The sequence below is a fragment of the Corvus moneduloides genome, chromosome Z, assembly GCF_009650955.1.
Source record: "Corvus moneduloides isolate bCorMon1 chromosome Z, bCorMon1.pri, whole genome shotgun sequence".
NCBI lineage: Eukaryota > Metazoa > Chordata > Aves > Passeriformes > Corvidae > Corvus > Corvus moneduloides.
Window position 1 is genome coordinate 26224295 of NC_045511.1, and position 17195 is coordinate 26241489.

The window sequence follows — 17195 nt, forward strand, 5'->3', positions numbered from 1 at the left end:
AAACTTGTGTGGAGCCATTCAAAAATCTAACGTGGCTTCCTATCTAGACACGCAGCTAAAGCCCAGCTATTTCTCTCTCCTTTTTCTTTTTAACGGAGAAAGGAACTCACAGGTGATTGGGTCTCTATTCCACATCTGTTGGGTCCCTGCCTCGTAGCTCCCAATTTTGATGGAATTTACCCATTTGGTCCCAGTGGCTTCCTCCTCCCACCACCTTCTAAGTCTTCCCACATTCTGTTGTATCTTTCTTCTTTGGTTTCCTTATGGCCATTCCAGCCCCATCTCTGCGGCTCACAGATGTGCCCTGGGGAGCTCCAGGGGTGAGGCACAGGCCACACGTGCTTCTTTGAGATGCCCTGGCACTGCAGCAGCAGGCTGATGTGTGTGCAGCAGGTTTGGAAGAGGAACAGGCATTCTCGGGTTTAGTCAGAAGCATCAGTGGCCAAAGGTGTGGTCTCCTTTGCTTTGGTCCCATCTCAGTGTTCACTTGGGGTACAGGCTGTAGGTGCTTGGGGCACTCTTTGAGTTACTCTTGGACCCCTTGAACAGCAGGGTTTGGCCCACGAGGGGAGTTTGTGCTGCTTTGTGACAGAGGAGAACTTCCCAGGCTATTTTGTGTTTGCTGCAGGGAAGCTTGGGTTGCTTTGCATCAATTCAGACCAATGCAGAGCAGCTGCTTTGTGATGTCAGGGCATGGTTGCCACGTTGTGGTGCTGTCATCAGAAGGTTGCCTTGGTGCATGGAAGGCCTCAGTGTCAGAGCAGCTCTTGGGCTTGCTCAGAGCAGGAGCATCCTCCTGGTTGAGGCCTTGTCAGGGGGCAGCTGCCTCCTGACAGGAGCCTTGTTTTTTTCTTGTGTTAGAGCACAGTCTGCAAACTTGCACAGCAGTGCTAAAATCATGGAGGCACTTGCTGGTGCAGTTTGCACTGTGTATGGCATTGGCTATTCCAGCTATTACCTGACTAACCTGACACGTGAGTAGAGGTTTTCTCTGGGTGTAACCTAACCTGGCTTGTGTAGGTCTTTCCTGCTCTTTCTTTCTTGGTAACTGAGTTGATTTTGAAACAAACAGACCATTAGGATGCCACTGCTTTGGTAAAGCTCCTGTCAACACGTTCAGCTGAAAAGAGGGTGTCTGTAGCCAGGGAGGTGCGGGCAGCATTTGAAAGGGAAGGTGCAGGGGTTCCCTTCCCTCCAAGGGAGAGTCTGTGGCAGCAGAGTCTGTCATTTCCTCAGTGTGCTGGGTCAAGCAGGACAACTTTGAAAAGGCAGACTGGGAGGTGTTCTCAGAGGGCCTTCAAAGAACTCTGCAGTTCTGCCTGGAATTCAGAGAAAGCTTCTTTTTTTCTAAATTTTGTCATTAAAGGATTTTACTGTCTAACTCGACCCTTTACTGAGTGCTAAAATAGCGATTCTTTTTGCAATGAAGCGCAACCTCCAAAACAGTGAGTGTCCGCTCCTGAACCCCAGAGCTGCTCCTGGGCTGTTTCACAGTAGAACTATGACATCTCAGGGGGGTTTGGGGGAAGGTTTTCTGGGCAACTGTTTTCAGTTACTTAATGGGAATTAGTGCATGCAACTTATTTTTAAAAAAATGGACCTGAAAGAGTGGATTAAAAAGGCAGCTTTAGCTGTTGGGCAGAAGAGAAATATTGGGTGTTAAAGAACAATTTGCATTTTCTTGATCCAGTTTGTATTCATTTACTGGCAAAAGAGGCCAAAGCATAGGCACAACCAAGAATATAGCCCTGCTCTCTTGCTGGCTGTGAGGAAGAAATGTGTCTGCTGGAGGGATGTTGTGAAAGGAAAATACTCTCTGTTTGGGTGGACTTGTTCTGCGGGATTCACCAGCACAGGCAGTATTTTCACAGCATCTGGTTCATTTTTGCTTCCCACTGCAGGTCACCTGATCCGAGTATTCGTAGGTCCTGATCCGGAGGTGAGTGAGAAAGGAACCTTTGATGTTCCTGGTGTTTAAGTATTGTGGAGGAAGCTGTGAGCTTGGCCTGTGGCAGTAGAGTGAGGAGAGTGAACAGAGTGGGCAGCAAGAAAATCCATTTCCATGTTTGCAGCAGCAATAGCAAAGGCATCGCTGTGTAATACCTGCTTTTGCATTTCAGAGCTGTGGAAGAAGTAAAAGCCCGGTTTTGCAGAGAGAACATTGCTTGCTGAGAGTAGCCAGGGTGGAATATCTAGTTCAGAGCAATATGCAGTACTGTTGAATTAGCCCATTTTACTTTAGTTGGAGGCACTTGGAATGCCATTGCTATCCAAGGTTATGATTGCTCCTTAGTAGAGCTGGTTGTAGAGCTGAAGAGAGATGAGGTTAGAAATGATAGGTAACTGCCTGTCCCTCACGCTACAACCTGTCCACAGAGCACAGAACCAACTGCAGGCTCTCCTCTGGCTCCCTCTGCTCCTGGAGAAGAGGCTGAAAAGGAGCAAAATGTCCTGAACTCTCCAGCCGTGGTCAGACGCGAACCTGAACGTCGTGAGCCAGTAAGTGCCAGTTCTGGTTGGTGCTGTCTTTAGAGGAAATCCGAGCTGCAAGTTTCTGAGCGGCCAGCACTTGCTGGTGGTGGCCGAGGATGCTGAGTGCTGGAGTCGTGCCAGGACCTAGGGATTCCCCCCAGCCAGTGAGAGCTGGAACATGGCCTTTGACCTGTCATTTTTAGGCCCCAGCTTCCAGCTTGCTGGGATTCCAAGAGGGGCAAACGTGAATCATGAAGGCTCCCCTGTCCCCAGAGGAGGGAGTGGTCAAAGGACACCGCTCTCAGCCTTGCCAGACACGTAGGGGACACGGTGGCCTGGAGAGACGTGTCCCACTCCACAGGCTGGCCAGGTAGCTGCTGGCACAAAAGCTGTTGATGTGAGCACACAAGTCCTTTGGGGTGGTTTGTCGACAGGAGCTTCTTGGGTGGGCCTACCTGGGAGTATTTCAGAGACGCACTGGGGACGGGGAGCTGCTGCTTGAAGTCAGGGACTTTGGTGCCTTTGTTGCCAGGTTGTTCTTTCGCCTCTTCAGGCAGAGCAGTCAGGAGCAGAGCTGACAGGGGCTCTGAGTGCGCCTGTGGTTTTGCTTGTGATAAGCTGCAAAGAGATGGTTGTGTTGTCCATGGACCTGTGTGAGGCCACTCTTCTCCCGTGTGGCAAAAGAAAGAAAGTGCGCAGTTGGGAACCCTTCTTCCGTGGCAGAAATCAGAGGCTGCCATGTTTCTGCAGCTACTTTCTGTTGTGAAGTCCGCTTTTAAAACTCCATTTGAAAACTCCATTTGAAAACTCCATTAAAGCCTAGAGTTGGGCAAAGCTGTAGCTCTGAAGCACGTGACACTTTCGTCTTTTTGTTTGTTGGTTTGTTGGTTTGCTAGGAGGTGAAGCCCTGTATTTTCTTTCTCGGCAAGCAAAGGTGCTTTTGCTCAACCTTTCCTGCTCTTTTCCTCCAGCACTGGACGAGATTCTGCTAGAACTGTAGTTTGCAAGAGGGCGGTTCTGGAAGATGAAGTATTTTTGCATGAGAACACATAGTTTGAGGCAGGGATGTTGGTGCAGAAGGAGCTGTTCTGGTGGCCGGCCAGCCAGTAGTGCCTTGCATATCACTTTCAGGTTAACAGCGCCCGTGCCTTTTGACTGCCCAGGGGATCAGAATGTGTTGTATTTCAGGTATGGGATTTTTCAGCAGGAAATCAACGCCCTTGCATTCTGGCTGGTCTTCAGAGATCAGAGTGGCTGGGATGGGCCTCATTTCTGATTGCAGCCCCTTTAACATTGTCAGTCTGGTTGAGTCCAAGAGAAGAACTTGCCCCAGTACAGATGCACAAAGAGTGCAGTTCCCAGTGCAGTGCCCTGGGTCTGATCGCATTCCTTAAGGACCTTACTGCTCCAGGTTCTCCAAGAATGAGGTTTATTGAAGCAACAGGAGAGCAAGTTCAGGATTGCCGCTGATCAGGGCACTGCCTACCGAGTGTTGTTGTGTGTAGTGATGGAAAGCACAGGAAAAGCGAGATGGTAACAGTGAGATAGATCTATCTATCTATCTGTCTATCTAAATGAAACTCCCTGGCTCTGCTCCAAGGCAATTGGAGGTGCAAACTCACCTAAAGACATCCTTTCAGGAGAGGAGGAGAGACATGTTCCATCGATCGATCCCGAGCAGGCAGAGATGTTTCCCCCTCCAGAGATGGTTGTTTCTTCCCCTCAGAGGTGTTTTCCTCCCCCTGTTTATCCTTTAAAGTTTGGTCTGTCCTATGGGTGTGGAACAATCCCAGCCTCTTGTTGGGGTTTGGTGACTCTGGTCAAACATGCATTACAAGACACATGGTTTCCTTCATTGGCATCCTGAAGGGTGTCTAAGTTAATTTGTTAATAGGGCCTTATGAGGGTCTCTGTTACTGCCGGTCAGAATTCTCAGTTGACAAAAAAGGGAGGACAATAAACACCTTGGTCCTCCTCCATATACTGAGGTGGCCATAGAGGCCCTCTGACCTCCATTGGAGGGTCTTTGTGCGCATCCTCATCTCCTGAATAATCCAGGATCTGTAACAAGAGTGTAGATGTCAGAAAGGCAGGAATGGCAGTGCAGGCCTGAAGAGAACATGAACTCCAGAAGTGTCTCTCACAAGGAGCAAGCTCACACAGGAAGCCACCTGCAGAGCCAGGGTGGGGCTGTGGGACAGGGCTGGGTGTCAGTCACTTCTAAAAAACAAACAGGACACGGCAGAAGAGGAGCGAGGTCCTCAGCAGAGCCTTGAGAAATGCCCCACGTTCCCTGTCAGATGCCTAAGAGTCTGTTGGAGCTTCAGTCCCAGATGGACCCTGACTGTACTGCCAGTGTCACTTTGGAATCTGTGCCTCCCCATGGGCAGAGAAGGACCCAGGAGAGCAGCAGCACATTGCTTTGGGAATGTGTGAGCCCATCAGTCTCTGAGTCCTGCCCCACAAATGTTTTATGGGAAGTTGAAACCCATCTTCTCTTGCTTTCTGTGCAGCTCCTTCTAGAGAAAGAGCATGAGCAGATTGCTCTATCAGAGTTGCCATGCCAGACTTGGGGAGAGCTGTTCCCAGCCCGAGAGCAGCTGGAGCAGCTCAGGCAGCAGGTGGAAGAGCCACAAGAGAATGGCCAGGTGAGCCTGACTAGCCAGGTGAGAGAGTGAAGGGCAGGAACAGGGACATAAAACAGAGCTCTTGGGACTGAGGAGGCCAGGAGTCCCACAGGCACTGAAAGCACAGAGCCTTGTCATCTGCAGAGACCAGCCCTGGGACGGGAGGGTTCCAATGGAAGCAGAGCTGGGTAGGGAAGCAGAAGGGAGTGGCTGAATGAATGTGATTTTGAGGCCAAAAGAGGAAAAAGCTGAGCCTGATGGCAGCTCCCAGTCACTTGCTCTCCATTTGTGTGTACAGAACATCAAGGCAGAGCCACAAGCAGAGCTGCCCGAAGCCCAGAGTGACATCAAGGCAGCGAAGAGGAGGAACAAGGAAGACATCAGAAGCATCCAAGAGGAGAAGAATCTCCATCAGCACAGGAGCGATCTACAAGACCAGGTGAGTGTAAGAGCGGAAGCCACTCCACTCATGAAATATCCTCTCTCTTGTTTTTTACAGAACTTCAACAAACAGCTGCAGGCAGAGCTGCAGGCAACTGAGACTAGGTTAAGAGCAAGGGAGAAGAGACTGGATGGAAAAACAAAAGTAGCCCGAGAGAAACTGGATGTCCTCCTTCAGGAGCAAGAGGCTCTAGAAAAGCAAGTGAGTGAAGCAGAGATAGCCGCTGCAGTCACCAAACTGGTGGTTTCTGCCCTTCCTACCTTTCCTCTGCAGAGCAGCAGGCGGGCTGGGTGATGTCTCTGAGTGCCATCCTGCTGTGGTCTCTATCACAGCCACTCTGAAGGACACGTCCTGGGCTGCTGAATCTCAGCTGCTGCCCTGGATGCAGCCAACAGCATCTTCCTAAGGGCTTGCATTTGAAATGTGATCTGGTGGCAATTTCTGCCAGCCACCTTTCTGACACAAACTCATTTCTTCTCCCAGATCTACACAAGCTCTGTCATGCAACATGCTGCTGCAGCAGCGTTGTTTAATGATGTCTCCAGTCCCCAACCTGAGAAGTGGAGCCTGATCATCTCTTTTAGGTCCAGTGTGGCTGCAGCTGCTCAGAAACAGGAGATTGAGGAGAAGTATCTGGAGCTACTGAGTACGTCTTGCATATTTCTTGTGTGAGGGACAGTGTATTGTGTGCATGTGTCAGCATAGCTGTGCCAAATGTTCCTCCGCAGTTTGGTGTCACAGGGACATTTAGGACTCCTCACAGGAACTGCTGTGCTGCGAGGCAGCGAGGGAGTGCTCTGGGTGTTCCTGCTGCCTCTGAGCACAGCTCAGACGGCATTGGGGTTTTTTTCATTTGTTTTTGGAAGTTTTCTTGGGTCTGGTTTTTCTTTTTGTGGAGTTGTTTTTTTCTTTTCCTCCATCCCAGAGGAGCTCTCCTTCCACAGGTGTCTTACTGGTGTCATGGACTATTACAAATACCACTACTACATCTACAGTTGGTTTTTATGACAATGCAACATTTTTGTCAGTGAGAACTCCTTTGAAAGAACATCAAATGACAGCACAAGTAGAGAGCAAGAGGTGTTTTCCATGTACCCCCAAAGAAAAAGCAGATACTTTTATAACAATCTCTATTTAATATCCTAGTTTCATGCTTATAAGGATGTGTCCAAGAGACATATCGATGTGGTGTGGTCAGGTAAAACTGCACTGCTCTCAGGAGTGAGCCTCCAGCCCATCCACTGTCTATCCCTCAGATCCGTGGCACTTTTTCATTCCTGATTCCCAATCATTCCCGTGACTGTTAGAATGCTACCCGTTGGCCCGACCCCTGCACAGCTCACTCTCTAGGAAAACACATGAAGCCCTTTGTGATTCTGCAGCAACAACCCATTTAATCTGCTTCCTGCCCATAACAGCTGCCAGTGCTGTGCTCTCAGGTAAGACCTGGTGGGGCTGAGAACAGAGCCCAGTTGACTCTGTGTCTACCATCACCTGTTGGGACAAAAAGGGCATTGATGTGCACCTCGGTGTGTCTGATCTCAAAGTCAATCCTCTTGTGTCCTGAAAGGGGGCAAGAGCTTGTAACGGGGCTCGGTCTGGCTGTGGCTTCTTCCCAGTGCTTGTCAGTGCTCATCCTTGGCCCTTCCCAGCCTTGCTGTGGTACCTGCCCTGCCCCTGACAGCCGGTGCAACTGCAGAGGCTGGAGCCTTCCTTAGCTGAGAGAGTCCTGCTGCTGCCCGGCCGCTGCAGCACAGAGCTGCCAGGAGGCAGCAGCCCCTCGTCTGGGCCGGCTTCTGCATCGCAGAGCCTGGACTCACGAGAGGCTCAGCATCTCCTCTGGGCAGCTGTCCGTGCCACGCCGGCGCCTGAGGAGCACTGCTGTCCCTGCTGCCCATGGCCGCTGTGCCGAGCTGGGAAGACGGGGACGTGTGCGGAGCTGAGAGGGCGAGTCCGATGCGAGCGACTGATCCGCGCAGTCAGGGTGAAGACAAGCAGTGTGGTTCTTCACATGGGGCACGGGCAAGGGCATCTTTGAACTCAGCCTGCCCATAAAGGCTGAGCATCCTGATGCTGAAAGCCCCGTTGGTATTGGTCACAACATGAGCTGCTCTGGTTTACAAAGAGAAAGGCATTCTTCTGGCAAACTGCGAAAGGTGCCCTCCTCTCCTAGGAATGCATCTCTCTGTGCTTTGTTTCCTCTCAAGAGATCTCTTCAGAGGACTGTAGAAAATCAGTCTCAGTGCTGGCCATCTGTGCTGCAGAGCTGCCTGGCTTGCTGCTGTTGCTGTTGTGGTTCTTGTCGCTGTTGTTGTTGTTACCCAGATGACCACAAAAGGCTCAGAGCCCCAGACAGTGGGGCTGCCTTTTGTATCTCCTGGAAGTTGGCATCTCTGCTTTAAAGTGAGCATCTTGCACTTTGTTTCCCTCAGGGAAAATGGTGAGCATGGAAAATCCGGTGATGAAATACACTGAACTGGAAAATATCGGCAGCGGGTGAGTCCAACCGCAGTTCCTTCTACAAAACCATGGGCCGGGTGTTCTGCTGGTGGAATATCTACCAAGTGTGAAGTCAGGCAAGCTGCAAACATGTTCAGACACTGGGGTTAGATTGGCCCATCCCTCAGTGCTGGTCAGAATTTGTAAGTGTGGTCAGAAGGCATTGTCAGAGACATCTCCATGCTGCCACGGTCTTGCCTGCAGCAAGGAACAGGAGCTGGAAGATCTCCTGTCTCTCAAGTGTGGGACAGCTGTGTGTTAATTTCCTTAGCATTTTTGTATGTCTCAAAATCATATGGCCACACTAATGAAAGGAGAAGAATCTTGCTTGCCTGAAAGAGCAGCCTACCCCCTGGTAGCTGTCAGATAACAGTTCTCAGGAACAGTTCTTTCCAAGAGTTTGCTGAAGGAAATACTCGGTGCTCAGGATTAGAACCGCACAGTTTAGAAACTGAAACTCAAGATGAAAGAATAAGCTCTCTTTTTGAGCTGAGGCACTAAAGCCCAAAGCTTCAGGAACAGGCCCAGTGCCCATGCACTTGAGAGGAAAATGCATCATGTGCCCTCTGGCAGACCCCTCATGCCTCCTGCAGGTTTTAGGCACTTACAGCAGAGATCTCCTGTCCGGGCTGGCTTTCACTCCAAGATCTAAATGGCTTCTCCTTTCTTTGCTGCTGTTTTGTTTCTAGGGGTTTCGGAAGTGTTTGTAGAGCATTCGACAATGCCACAGGAGGAGAGGTAAATGTCAACAGTCCCTGCAGATTCTGCAGCTCTTGAGGGCTTTCCCCTCTGGTGTGAGTTGTGGCTGGAGCTTTGGGTCACCGGGAGAGCTGTGCTGCAAAGGCACAAGAAGCACAGACTGGTGCCAGCCTGCAAAATACATTTGGGACAGTCTTTGTCCTTCTCAGCTGCCAGAAGGAAGGCAAGGAGAGCAGTGGTTCCTTTTGGAGAAGGAAGTGCTCACTCGCTCTCAGTGGCTAGAACAGAGGTGGTGCCTTAGAGCATCTCACTGCTTTTTTGTGGCTACAGCTTCAGAGTCCTGAATTCTCATTTCTGGCTGCCAGCAAATACATCTGAATCTTACTGGTAGCTCCTTAGCAACCTGCAGTGCTGCACTTGGGAACTGCACGTAGGGAGGGATCTGCAAGACGTCCCTAAAAGCCCTAAGCCCTGCTTATAGCCCAGGATGTAGCCATAGAGTAGCAAGGCTTGGATTACTTCTCTGGATCCCAGGCAGAGCAGCAGAGAGTGTGGGCAGAGCTTTGTGGGTGGTAGCTGAGACACCATTGATACCAAGTGGACAAGGCAAAACGTCAGTGGCCATGTGTCCTGTTTCTGGCCCCAAGGGAGCGGAGACATGGGCTGTTGGAATGTCAGTTCCTAATTACTCCAGTGTCTAATCACAAGGCACTTTGGCACAGCTTGGCTGTGTCATTCCAAAATCACTCGCTCCATGTGCATTGTGGTCTCGTGCCACCAACTTCTCAGGTACTGATTGTCATTGTCATTGTCATTTTAGGTGGCCATAAAGAAAATTAATCTCCAAGGACTGACCAGCAAGGAACTAACTGTCAATGAACTCATGGTCATGAAGATGAATAGGAATCCCAACCTGGTCAACTATTTAGACAGGTGAGTGGTCGTGGTCTTATCCCATGAATGTTTGTTTACCTACTGCAAGCATGAGAGGTCAAAAGCCCACTTTGGTCTGTGGCAGAAAATAGAGCCATTAATTACTGATCAATTATTATTTCTCTCCTCATCTCCAATGGATGGGAAGAGAGTGCATTTTGTCTGCATTAGTCTTCCCTGGCACACATAGTTTGAAAATTCTTCAAAAGCCTGGACCAGCGCTATCTTACTAAGTCAATACCCTCCAAGTTCACTGCCACCACGTTGTCTTGGGGCTTGATTTTTCTCAAGAGTCTTAAATGCTGATGAACCATCCGAGAGAGGATTTCCCTTGGATTGCTGCCCCTCTTTTCCATTGCTGTGCATGCCAGGAAGACTAGGTGCTTTTTTTCCATAAAAAACACACAGCTGTGTGTGACAGCTTTTTATCCGGGCTGTTAGTAAACTGCGTTTTTCACTTGCTGGCCATCTAAGACATCTCCTTTTTCACAGCTGTGCCTTTCTCCTTGACACAGCACAGACTGCAATCACTGCACAGCCTAGAGGGAACGTCTATTCCTTTGAGTCTGTCCTCGTTTCAAAGGGACCTGGAAACAAGAATCAATCGTTGTCTGTTCCAAACAGTAGCGTAGCCATGCACGTTCGTTTCCATAGCCTGGTTTCCTTCTTTCAGCTACCTTGTGGACGATGAACTCTGGCTGGTGATGGAGTACATGGATGGAGGCAGTCTGCGCGATGTCATCAGCAAGACCTACCTGTCTGAAGATGAGATGGCCGCCGTCAGTCGGGAGGTCAGGGATCCCACCTGTGCTTCCGAGGGCTTGGGCAGGATTGTCTGGGAAACAGGGGCTGAGAACTGGAGTGGTTCCATGTGCCAAACTTTGCTTCTGTGTGGCTGCTATGCTATGGGGAAGCAGGTGAACTGTGTGGCAGTGTGCCTGCACTCACTGTACTCTGTTCTTGTACTCTTATCTCCTGCTGTTGCATTCTCACTCTGTCTCTTGTATTTGTATTTACTGTTCTCCACCTTGCCTCTCTGAATATTTGCCTGGAGCCTGTCTGCACTGCATTCCTTGCCTGTAAAAGCAAAGGTGCTGGTGGCAGAATTTGAAACTAATGATAAAAGGGACTCATTTCTCAGAGTCCTCAGCTGAAAAGGATAGTAGTGCACCCAAAATGCTGTTTGCTTCTGAAAGGTGACTCATGTGATACTTCCAAGTCTGTGCTGAGGCCAGCAATAAAACCTTTGCCATGCAGCCTCCCACCCAAAAGTGACCCACTTCACAGCAAAGGGAGGGACTCTTTCTTTCTTGGCAACCCCTTGTTTGTCCTCTGGATGAAGAAAGCACATCCACTGCAGCAGCAGTCATTCTGGCTGGTTTGCAGAGGACAGTCTAGAACAGCAATTCCCGTTGGCTCTCTCAAAAGCTGATGTGCCTTCCCTTAGAAAGGTAGTGTTGGAGCAGCAAGCTCTTCCTCTCAATGGCACTGTGTTCTGCCATTACACTCTATTCCCCTGGAAAGGGAATATTTTAGAGCTGTTTCCTTTCTTGTGTGCTCAAATCACACCACTAATTTTTATCCTCCTGTCTCTGTTTTCTCTCTCAGTGCCTGCAAGGACTGGATTTTCTTCACTCAAACCATGTCATCCATCGAGATGTGAAGAGCTGCAACATCCTTCTCAGAACTGACGGCTCTGTCAAGCTGGGTTGGTATATTCTTGGCCAGGCACAGCGTTCCGGGGATGTGGGGTTTGGGGCTGCTTTTGAGTGACTGCCAGTTCCCCCAAAGTGGTGCTGGTGGCAGTGCAGGGACCCCTGCAGCGAGCTGAAGGCACAGTTGCAACGTGCACAGAGGTATGGCGAGGAAAAAGCAGTCCAGAGTGGCACTGGTTTGGGTCTGTGTGTGTCCCTTCCAGAGGGAGGGAGCTACAATCTAAAGGTTCCAGGGAATAAAAGCCACTTCTGGGGGCAGCATTAAAAAATGTGGGGATTTTTGGAAGCAGACACTTCCGTATTTCCTTGGCTAAAGTCCTGAGGAAACAGAGCAGGGACGGATTTCCAGGAGATTCAACAGCGCATTCGCAGACTTACAGTGGGGAGTTCTTTTGCTTGGTTTCCTAATTGTACAGAACTTTTTTGTTCCCCTCAGCTGATTTTGGCCTCTCTGCTCAGCTCACCGCTGAGCAGAATCAAAGGAGCTCAGTGGTTGGGACGTCTTGGTGGATGGCGCCTGAGGTTGTGACAGGTCAACCATATGGCCCCAAAGTGGACATATGGTCTCTTGGAATTGTGGGAATCGAAATGGTGGAACGACAAGTTCCTCACTGGAATGAAAGTCCTACCTCGGTAAGGAGCAAATACTCACTGATCCCTCTGTCTTTTTCACCTATCCTGTGTTCTGTCCTCCATCAGACAAAATCCCATTGCCATCTGCTGGCACTGCTTCCACCAAGGTCCCCTTCTAAAAATGGCCCTGCAGCACATCAGCATCTGCTGTAGTTTTGGTTGCATCAGAAGGGAAGTTTCATGTAGCCAGTTCAGAAACCTGCCATTTTGGCCTTCAGCCATGCCTGACATTTCTCATGTGCTTTTTGAACACTCTTGGAGCTCCGTCTCTGAAGGACAAGAATTTTTCAGTGGGGAGGTTAGACGTGTGCTAAATACCCTTTGAAATGGAGGTAGGACCTTCCCAGTTTCAATTCTATAGAAAAAGTAGGAGAAAAGAAAAAAGAAAAAAAGAAAAAAGAAAGAAAGAAAAAGGGAAAAAGGGAAAAAGAAAAAGGGAAAATGAAGAAAAGAAAAAGAGGAAAAAAACAACCTCCAAAGAAATCTCCAAGCAGTTACACTTTCTTTTTCCTTTTTTAACCAGAGCACATCAATTTTCCTCCAAACTGTAGCATCTTATCCAAATCCTGTGGGTCTTTGAAAGTTTCAGCCTATCAAACCATCTGTACATTGTTCTGTCATGTGTCTGGGTGGCCTGGATAAGTTCAGCATGTTTTTTTCTCAGACTGCGGTTAGAATTGTGTGCCGAACCCTTGGTGTTTGTTGGTACGTTAAACAAGTTGAAGAGCTTGCAGCCAGGTGACTGGGGCTGGGATCCAAGGTCTGTGGTTGACCCCGGTGCCTGTTCCTTTCCTGCGGGAGCAGGGACGTCCCTGGGTTGCACAGTTATAATGACAGCGAGGGCTCCAGCTCCCCACTGTGTCCAGTGGCTGAGCTCAGCTGCAGAGGGACAGGATAAAACCCCCTTTGTGACCTCTGGTGGTGTGGGAAAACAAAAGAAAACTGCCGTAATTCTTTTTACTCGGGGGGAGTGCGTTTGCCATTTTAGGCTTAGAAATTTTCCTTTAGGCTTAGAAATTTTCCTCTGGGAGAAGAGGAAAGTAACAAAGTCTCTTTGGTCACCATCTATTTCAGTGCCACTAGCGTAGAGTTATTATTATTCTGGTGGGTGTTTTTATGATGACTCCTAGGCCTCTTTCCATTGTTATTTTAGATGGATTCTGCAGGCTGAGGTCTGAATAGCTCCAAGTCTGTGTCTTATGTTTCCAAATACCATCTTTCAAAAGCAGAATGAGCTCTCTCCCTCTGGCTTGTCAGCATGTTAGACCTTGGTTCCACATGAACCACTTGGGTAATGCTCACCCGATGTCTTGCCAAATTACACTGTAATTCCTTGGCCTGAGGAATATCAGGGTGACCTGCTAAGCTCCATGAACACTGCCAGCTGCATTGAAGTGAGCATCCTTGGCTTTGCTGAAGAAACTGGAGTTCAGCTTAGGTTAGATGCTCTTGAGGAGAAAGGCTGGAATCTTCAAGTGTTTCCAGAGGCCTGTGTGCCCAGAGGGACTGAGTTCTGGGGAGCAGCTGGATCTTACTGCACATCATGGAAGGGGAACCCCAGACAACTCAAGCCTTACCACAGGCAAACGCTCCCCAGCTCTTCTCAGACAACACTTTGCTCTAGGTTCCCAGTTGTTTTCGCTTGTCTGTCTGTGAAGATGTCCTATAAAACCTGAAGCAAGCGTCTCCTTATCTTTCCAGAAAAGAAGGGAAGAAATCAAACCCAACAAAGTTTCTAAAACAGTGGTTTTCTGGAGAACACTGCACTCCCTGTACGGTTTCTTGTCACTTGCCTAAAACCTGGGCATGAGGGTATAAAGGCCACATAGTCTCTTCTGCTTCCTGTGCAGTGTTGCTGTGTTCTAACCGCTGGACTCTGCCTAGCAGGCTGCTGTGGCCTGAAAGCTCAGCGAGGGTTTCCTAGGGCCATGCGATTAATCGCATCCCCGAGTCCAATTCGGACAGCCCTACGATCTGGCTCCGGCAGCTGGCAGCGTTACAATGCAGTGGTGGTAAAGAAGGTAGAGAAGGGTCTCTCATGAGGGCTTGAGATGACTTTAATCGCATCTTGCCCCCACGATGTTCAGAGGTGCAGAGACAGCGTGGTCTGAGTGCAGGATGATTTTGTCAGGGGCCCAGGGGCGGTCCCTGGGCGGGGTTGGGGTACAGAAGCAAATAGGGAGAAACCGAGGGAGTGGCCAAGGCCAGGGAGGGAACAAGGGGAGCATGTGAAATAGGAGAAGCGATGGATTAACAGATCCCCACACTGCTGAAACACTTAGTGACCATATTTCTGTCATAGCCCAAGCCACGTTCTCTATGTGACCAAGCTGGAGCCTGGTGACATGGAGAGCCTGCCAAAACCTCCCATTTCTTACCTGGCACTTTCTGGGATGGGCACATCATTAATGCATTGACTTGAGTATCCAGAGGAGCAGAGGGTTACCATAGGGATGGCATTTCTCCTTCTGCTGATTTGACCATGAAAAGTTTTTCATTTGCCACATCAGAGAAGCTGGAACTTGCAGACTGCTGCGAGACAGAGCTGCAGGTGGCTCCTGTGTGCCCAAACAGGCATTTTCATCCCAATACATTTCTGCATGCATCTTAATGTGTCTGTGTTCAACATGAGTTTCCAAATGTTTGTTTCCTTACCTGAGGAAAATCTGATGGATTTCCTTTCTTTTCTTCCAATTACCATTGTTTTCAAGAACAGGATAAAAAGCTTGATGAGTTTTGTTTAATGGAAGCTGTGCTTAAGGGACCAACAAGCACTGCAGAAATCCTTTTCATGTAATAATCCTTAGAGATAGTATAGATAGTTAGTATAGCAAAGTCCCTCTTCCAAACTGCCTGTCAAGCTGGTGTGAATCCTCAGAGAAGCAAAACGTGCTTCTGCTGACGTAGTTGCCCCTAACTAGGTCAGCCAATCAAATCAGCTGCCAAGGCAGGATCTGCTGACTGTTAGAAAAGCTGCAGCTGCTTTGGGGTTTGGGTTTTTTGTTGGTATAGGAAAGCCATCTCTGCTTCTCTGCCAGGGCACAAACTGCCACTGCACAGTGGAGCTTAAGTAATGGGCTCTGGGAGAGTATTTACAGATGTGAAAGAAGCAGGTGGAGCCTCATGTTTCCTTTTTCTCCAGGCTGAACTCCTGTTAGCCACAGGAGGGACCCCACAGCTGCGGCAGCCCAAGCTATTCTCGGCTTCGCTGCGTGACTTCCTGAGCTGCTGCCTGCAGACAAACGAGGAGTGGCGCTGGTCTGCCAAGGAGCTCCTGCAGGTAAAATGCAAAGGGGCTGCAGGTCAAACAGTGTCCGAGGATGGGCTCCTCCTCCACTGAAGTCCAAGGCATCAGATGAGTCCTCCTGACCTCCCTCTTGGTGCTTTTCAAATGACAACAGTGAGGAATCCTAGACTGGGCTGGGCTGGCAGGAACCTGTAAAGGTCATCTGGTCCAAGCACCCTGCAATGAGCAGGGACAACTTTAAAGAGATCAGGTTGCTCAGAGCCCCTTCCCACCTGACCTGGAATGTTTCCAGGGATGGGGCACCTACCAGCTCTCAGGACAATCTGTGCCACTGTTGCACCATGCTCAGAGTAAACAAAGTATTCCTTACACCTAATCTGACTCAATCCCCTTTTTGTTTAAAAATATTACCCCACATCCTATTGTAACTGGCCCTGTTTGAAAAGGTGTCCTCCATTTCCTCAGAAGCCACTTTGAAGATTTGGAAACTTACAATAAAGTCTCAGTGGGGCCTGTTCTTCTCCAGGCTGAATAACCCCAACTCTCTCCACATGTCCTCAGAGGAGAGGTGCTTTGTCCTGATTGTTTCTGCCGCCCTTTTTTGTGATTTGGCGGGGTATTCAGTTCTATCTGATGGCAAATGTATTGAAGTAGAGCAATGCGGGGTACAGATGCTTGAAATGGTGGTGGAGGAACCCAAGGAAACCAGTCCCAGCCCAGTGGTCAGAGATTTGGCTGTGGGAAGGAGGGGCTGGGGGAGGCTCACTGTGAGCCTCTGAGGGGCCCTGGCTTGTGCCCCCTGCCCCACTCTTACAGGTTTCTGCCACCCAAACAGGGAAGCTGAGAGGGACTTGTCACAGCCCCATCTGCTGCCTGGAACGGTCGAGCAGATGGGAACTGGCCCAGGATTACTGTCAGGCTGAGTGGCAGAGAGGGAGCTGCTGGACTCCCTGCCACTTGGCCGTCCCTGCTGGGAAGGAAGGTGCCATCCAGCACAGGAGGGGCAGGGGATGGAAAGGTAGACACTGCTCTGTCTCCCTGTGGAAATTAGCACAGTGCCGTCTTTCAAAGAGAGGGACCTATGTGAGGCTTTGGAGTTTCCTGAAAGGAAGAAACCCCGGGGACAGAAAGCACCATTTCTAGAGCACTGGCAGGGCAAAAATGCCAGCAAGATGAAGACACCTGGATGAGTGGATGAGTGGGATTCTGGGCCAGGTTTGCCTGTGATGGCAAGGTCCTGCACATGAAGATGGAGGTGCAGATGGTCCCATCAGTCCTCGTTCAGCATCTTTCTAGGGACCTGAGGAATCCTGATTGAGCCTGTGAAGCCCTGAGCTTGGAAAATCATGGCTCTTTTTTCTTTGTTGTTTTTTTTCCTTTGGGCAGCATCAATTTATAACATCAGTCAAGTCTGTGTCCAGCCTGGTGCCACTGATTATTTCAGTGAAGAAGAGGAAGGAGGAGGAAAGACTGTGACAATCACGTCAGAACCATTTATTCCAAAACCAGCCTGGATTCAGATTGTAGAGTGGTATTCTGAATAAATAAAGTTTCTGAAACCCCAACTCATCTGTAAGATTCCTTTCTTTCTCACCCTGTGATTAAGCTCAACTTTTCCTTCTGAATTGTCAGTTGTTCCTTAAAGGTGGAAAGTGACACTTACGGCTTCTTTGGTGTGGTTTGTAAGTGGGGCAGGCTCTTCTTCATTCATCCTCTCCAGACCACACTGCCTTTGGAATACTGGCCGGTTTTTGTCCAGCTATTGTGCTTGTAGTTGAGGCAGGAAGGGCAATGGCGTTTGCAGGCAAAACCAGAGGAGGAGTGCTGCAGCCAAGACATCCTGTGCAGATGCAGGCGTTCAGCTGTGACTCGAGAGCATTGGGGTTCCTGCCACTTGGATTTGGATCCCTAGGTGCAATCTCTTTGGC

At 49.5% G+C, this 17195-nt stretch overlaps 1 protein-coding gene across 3 annotated transcripts; it reads left to right on the forward strand.

Annotated features, from left to right (window-relative positions):
- Positions 1 to 447: 447 nt before the first annotated feature.
- LOC116438110 (serine/threonine-protein kinase PAK 1-like) lies at positions 448 to 16832 on the forward strand. 3 transcript variants are annotated; one of them, XM_032096748.1, is made up of 11 exons: positions 451 to 974; positions 1902 to 1939; positions 2377 to 2499; positions 4986 to 5120; positions 5398 to 5742; positions 9560 to 9672; positions 10346 to 10463; positions 11281 to 11380; positions 11824 to 12020; positions 15163 to 15300; positions 16654 to 16832. In XM_032096748.1, the coding sequence occupies exons 1-11, from the start codon at positions 740 to 742 to the stop codon at positions 16741 to 16743; spliced, it is 1632 nt and encodes a 543-aa protein (XP_031952639.1). In that variant the 5' UTR covers positions 451 to 739; the 3' UTR covers positions 16744 to 16832. The 3 variants fall into 3 exon arrangements, with proteins under 3 accessions (XP_031952640.1, XP_031952639.1, XP_031952641.1); XM_032096749.1 differs by lacking the exon at positions 4986 to 5120 and having other exon boundaries at positions 448 to 974; XM_032096750.1 differs by lacking the exons at positions 451 to 974; positions 1902 to 1939; positions 2377 to 2499 and adding an exon at positions 3979 to 4180.
- The last annotated feature ends 363 nt before the right edge of the window (positions 16833 to 17195 follow it).

Excerpts from the sequence above, each read along its gene's own strand:
- LOC116438110 (XM_032096748.1), top strand. The coding sequence starts at position 740 with ATGGAAGGCCTCAGTGTCAGAGCAGCTCTTGGGCTTGCTCAGAGCAGG. Across the intron at positions 1,940-2,376 it reads TCGTAGGTCCTGATCCGGAG|AGCACAGAACCAACTGCAGG; the intron begins GTGAGTGAGAAA and ends ACCTGTCCACAG. Across the intron at positions 5,743-9,559 it reads AAGAGGCTCTAGAAAAGCAA|GTGGCCATAAAGAAAATTAA; the intron begins GTGAGTGAAGCA and ends TTGTCATTTTAG.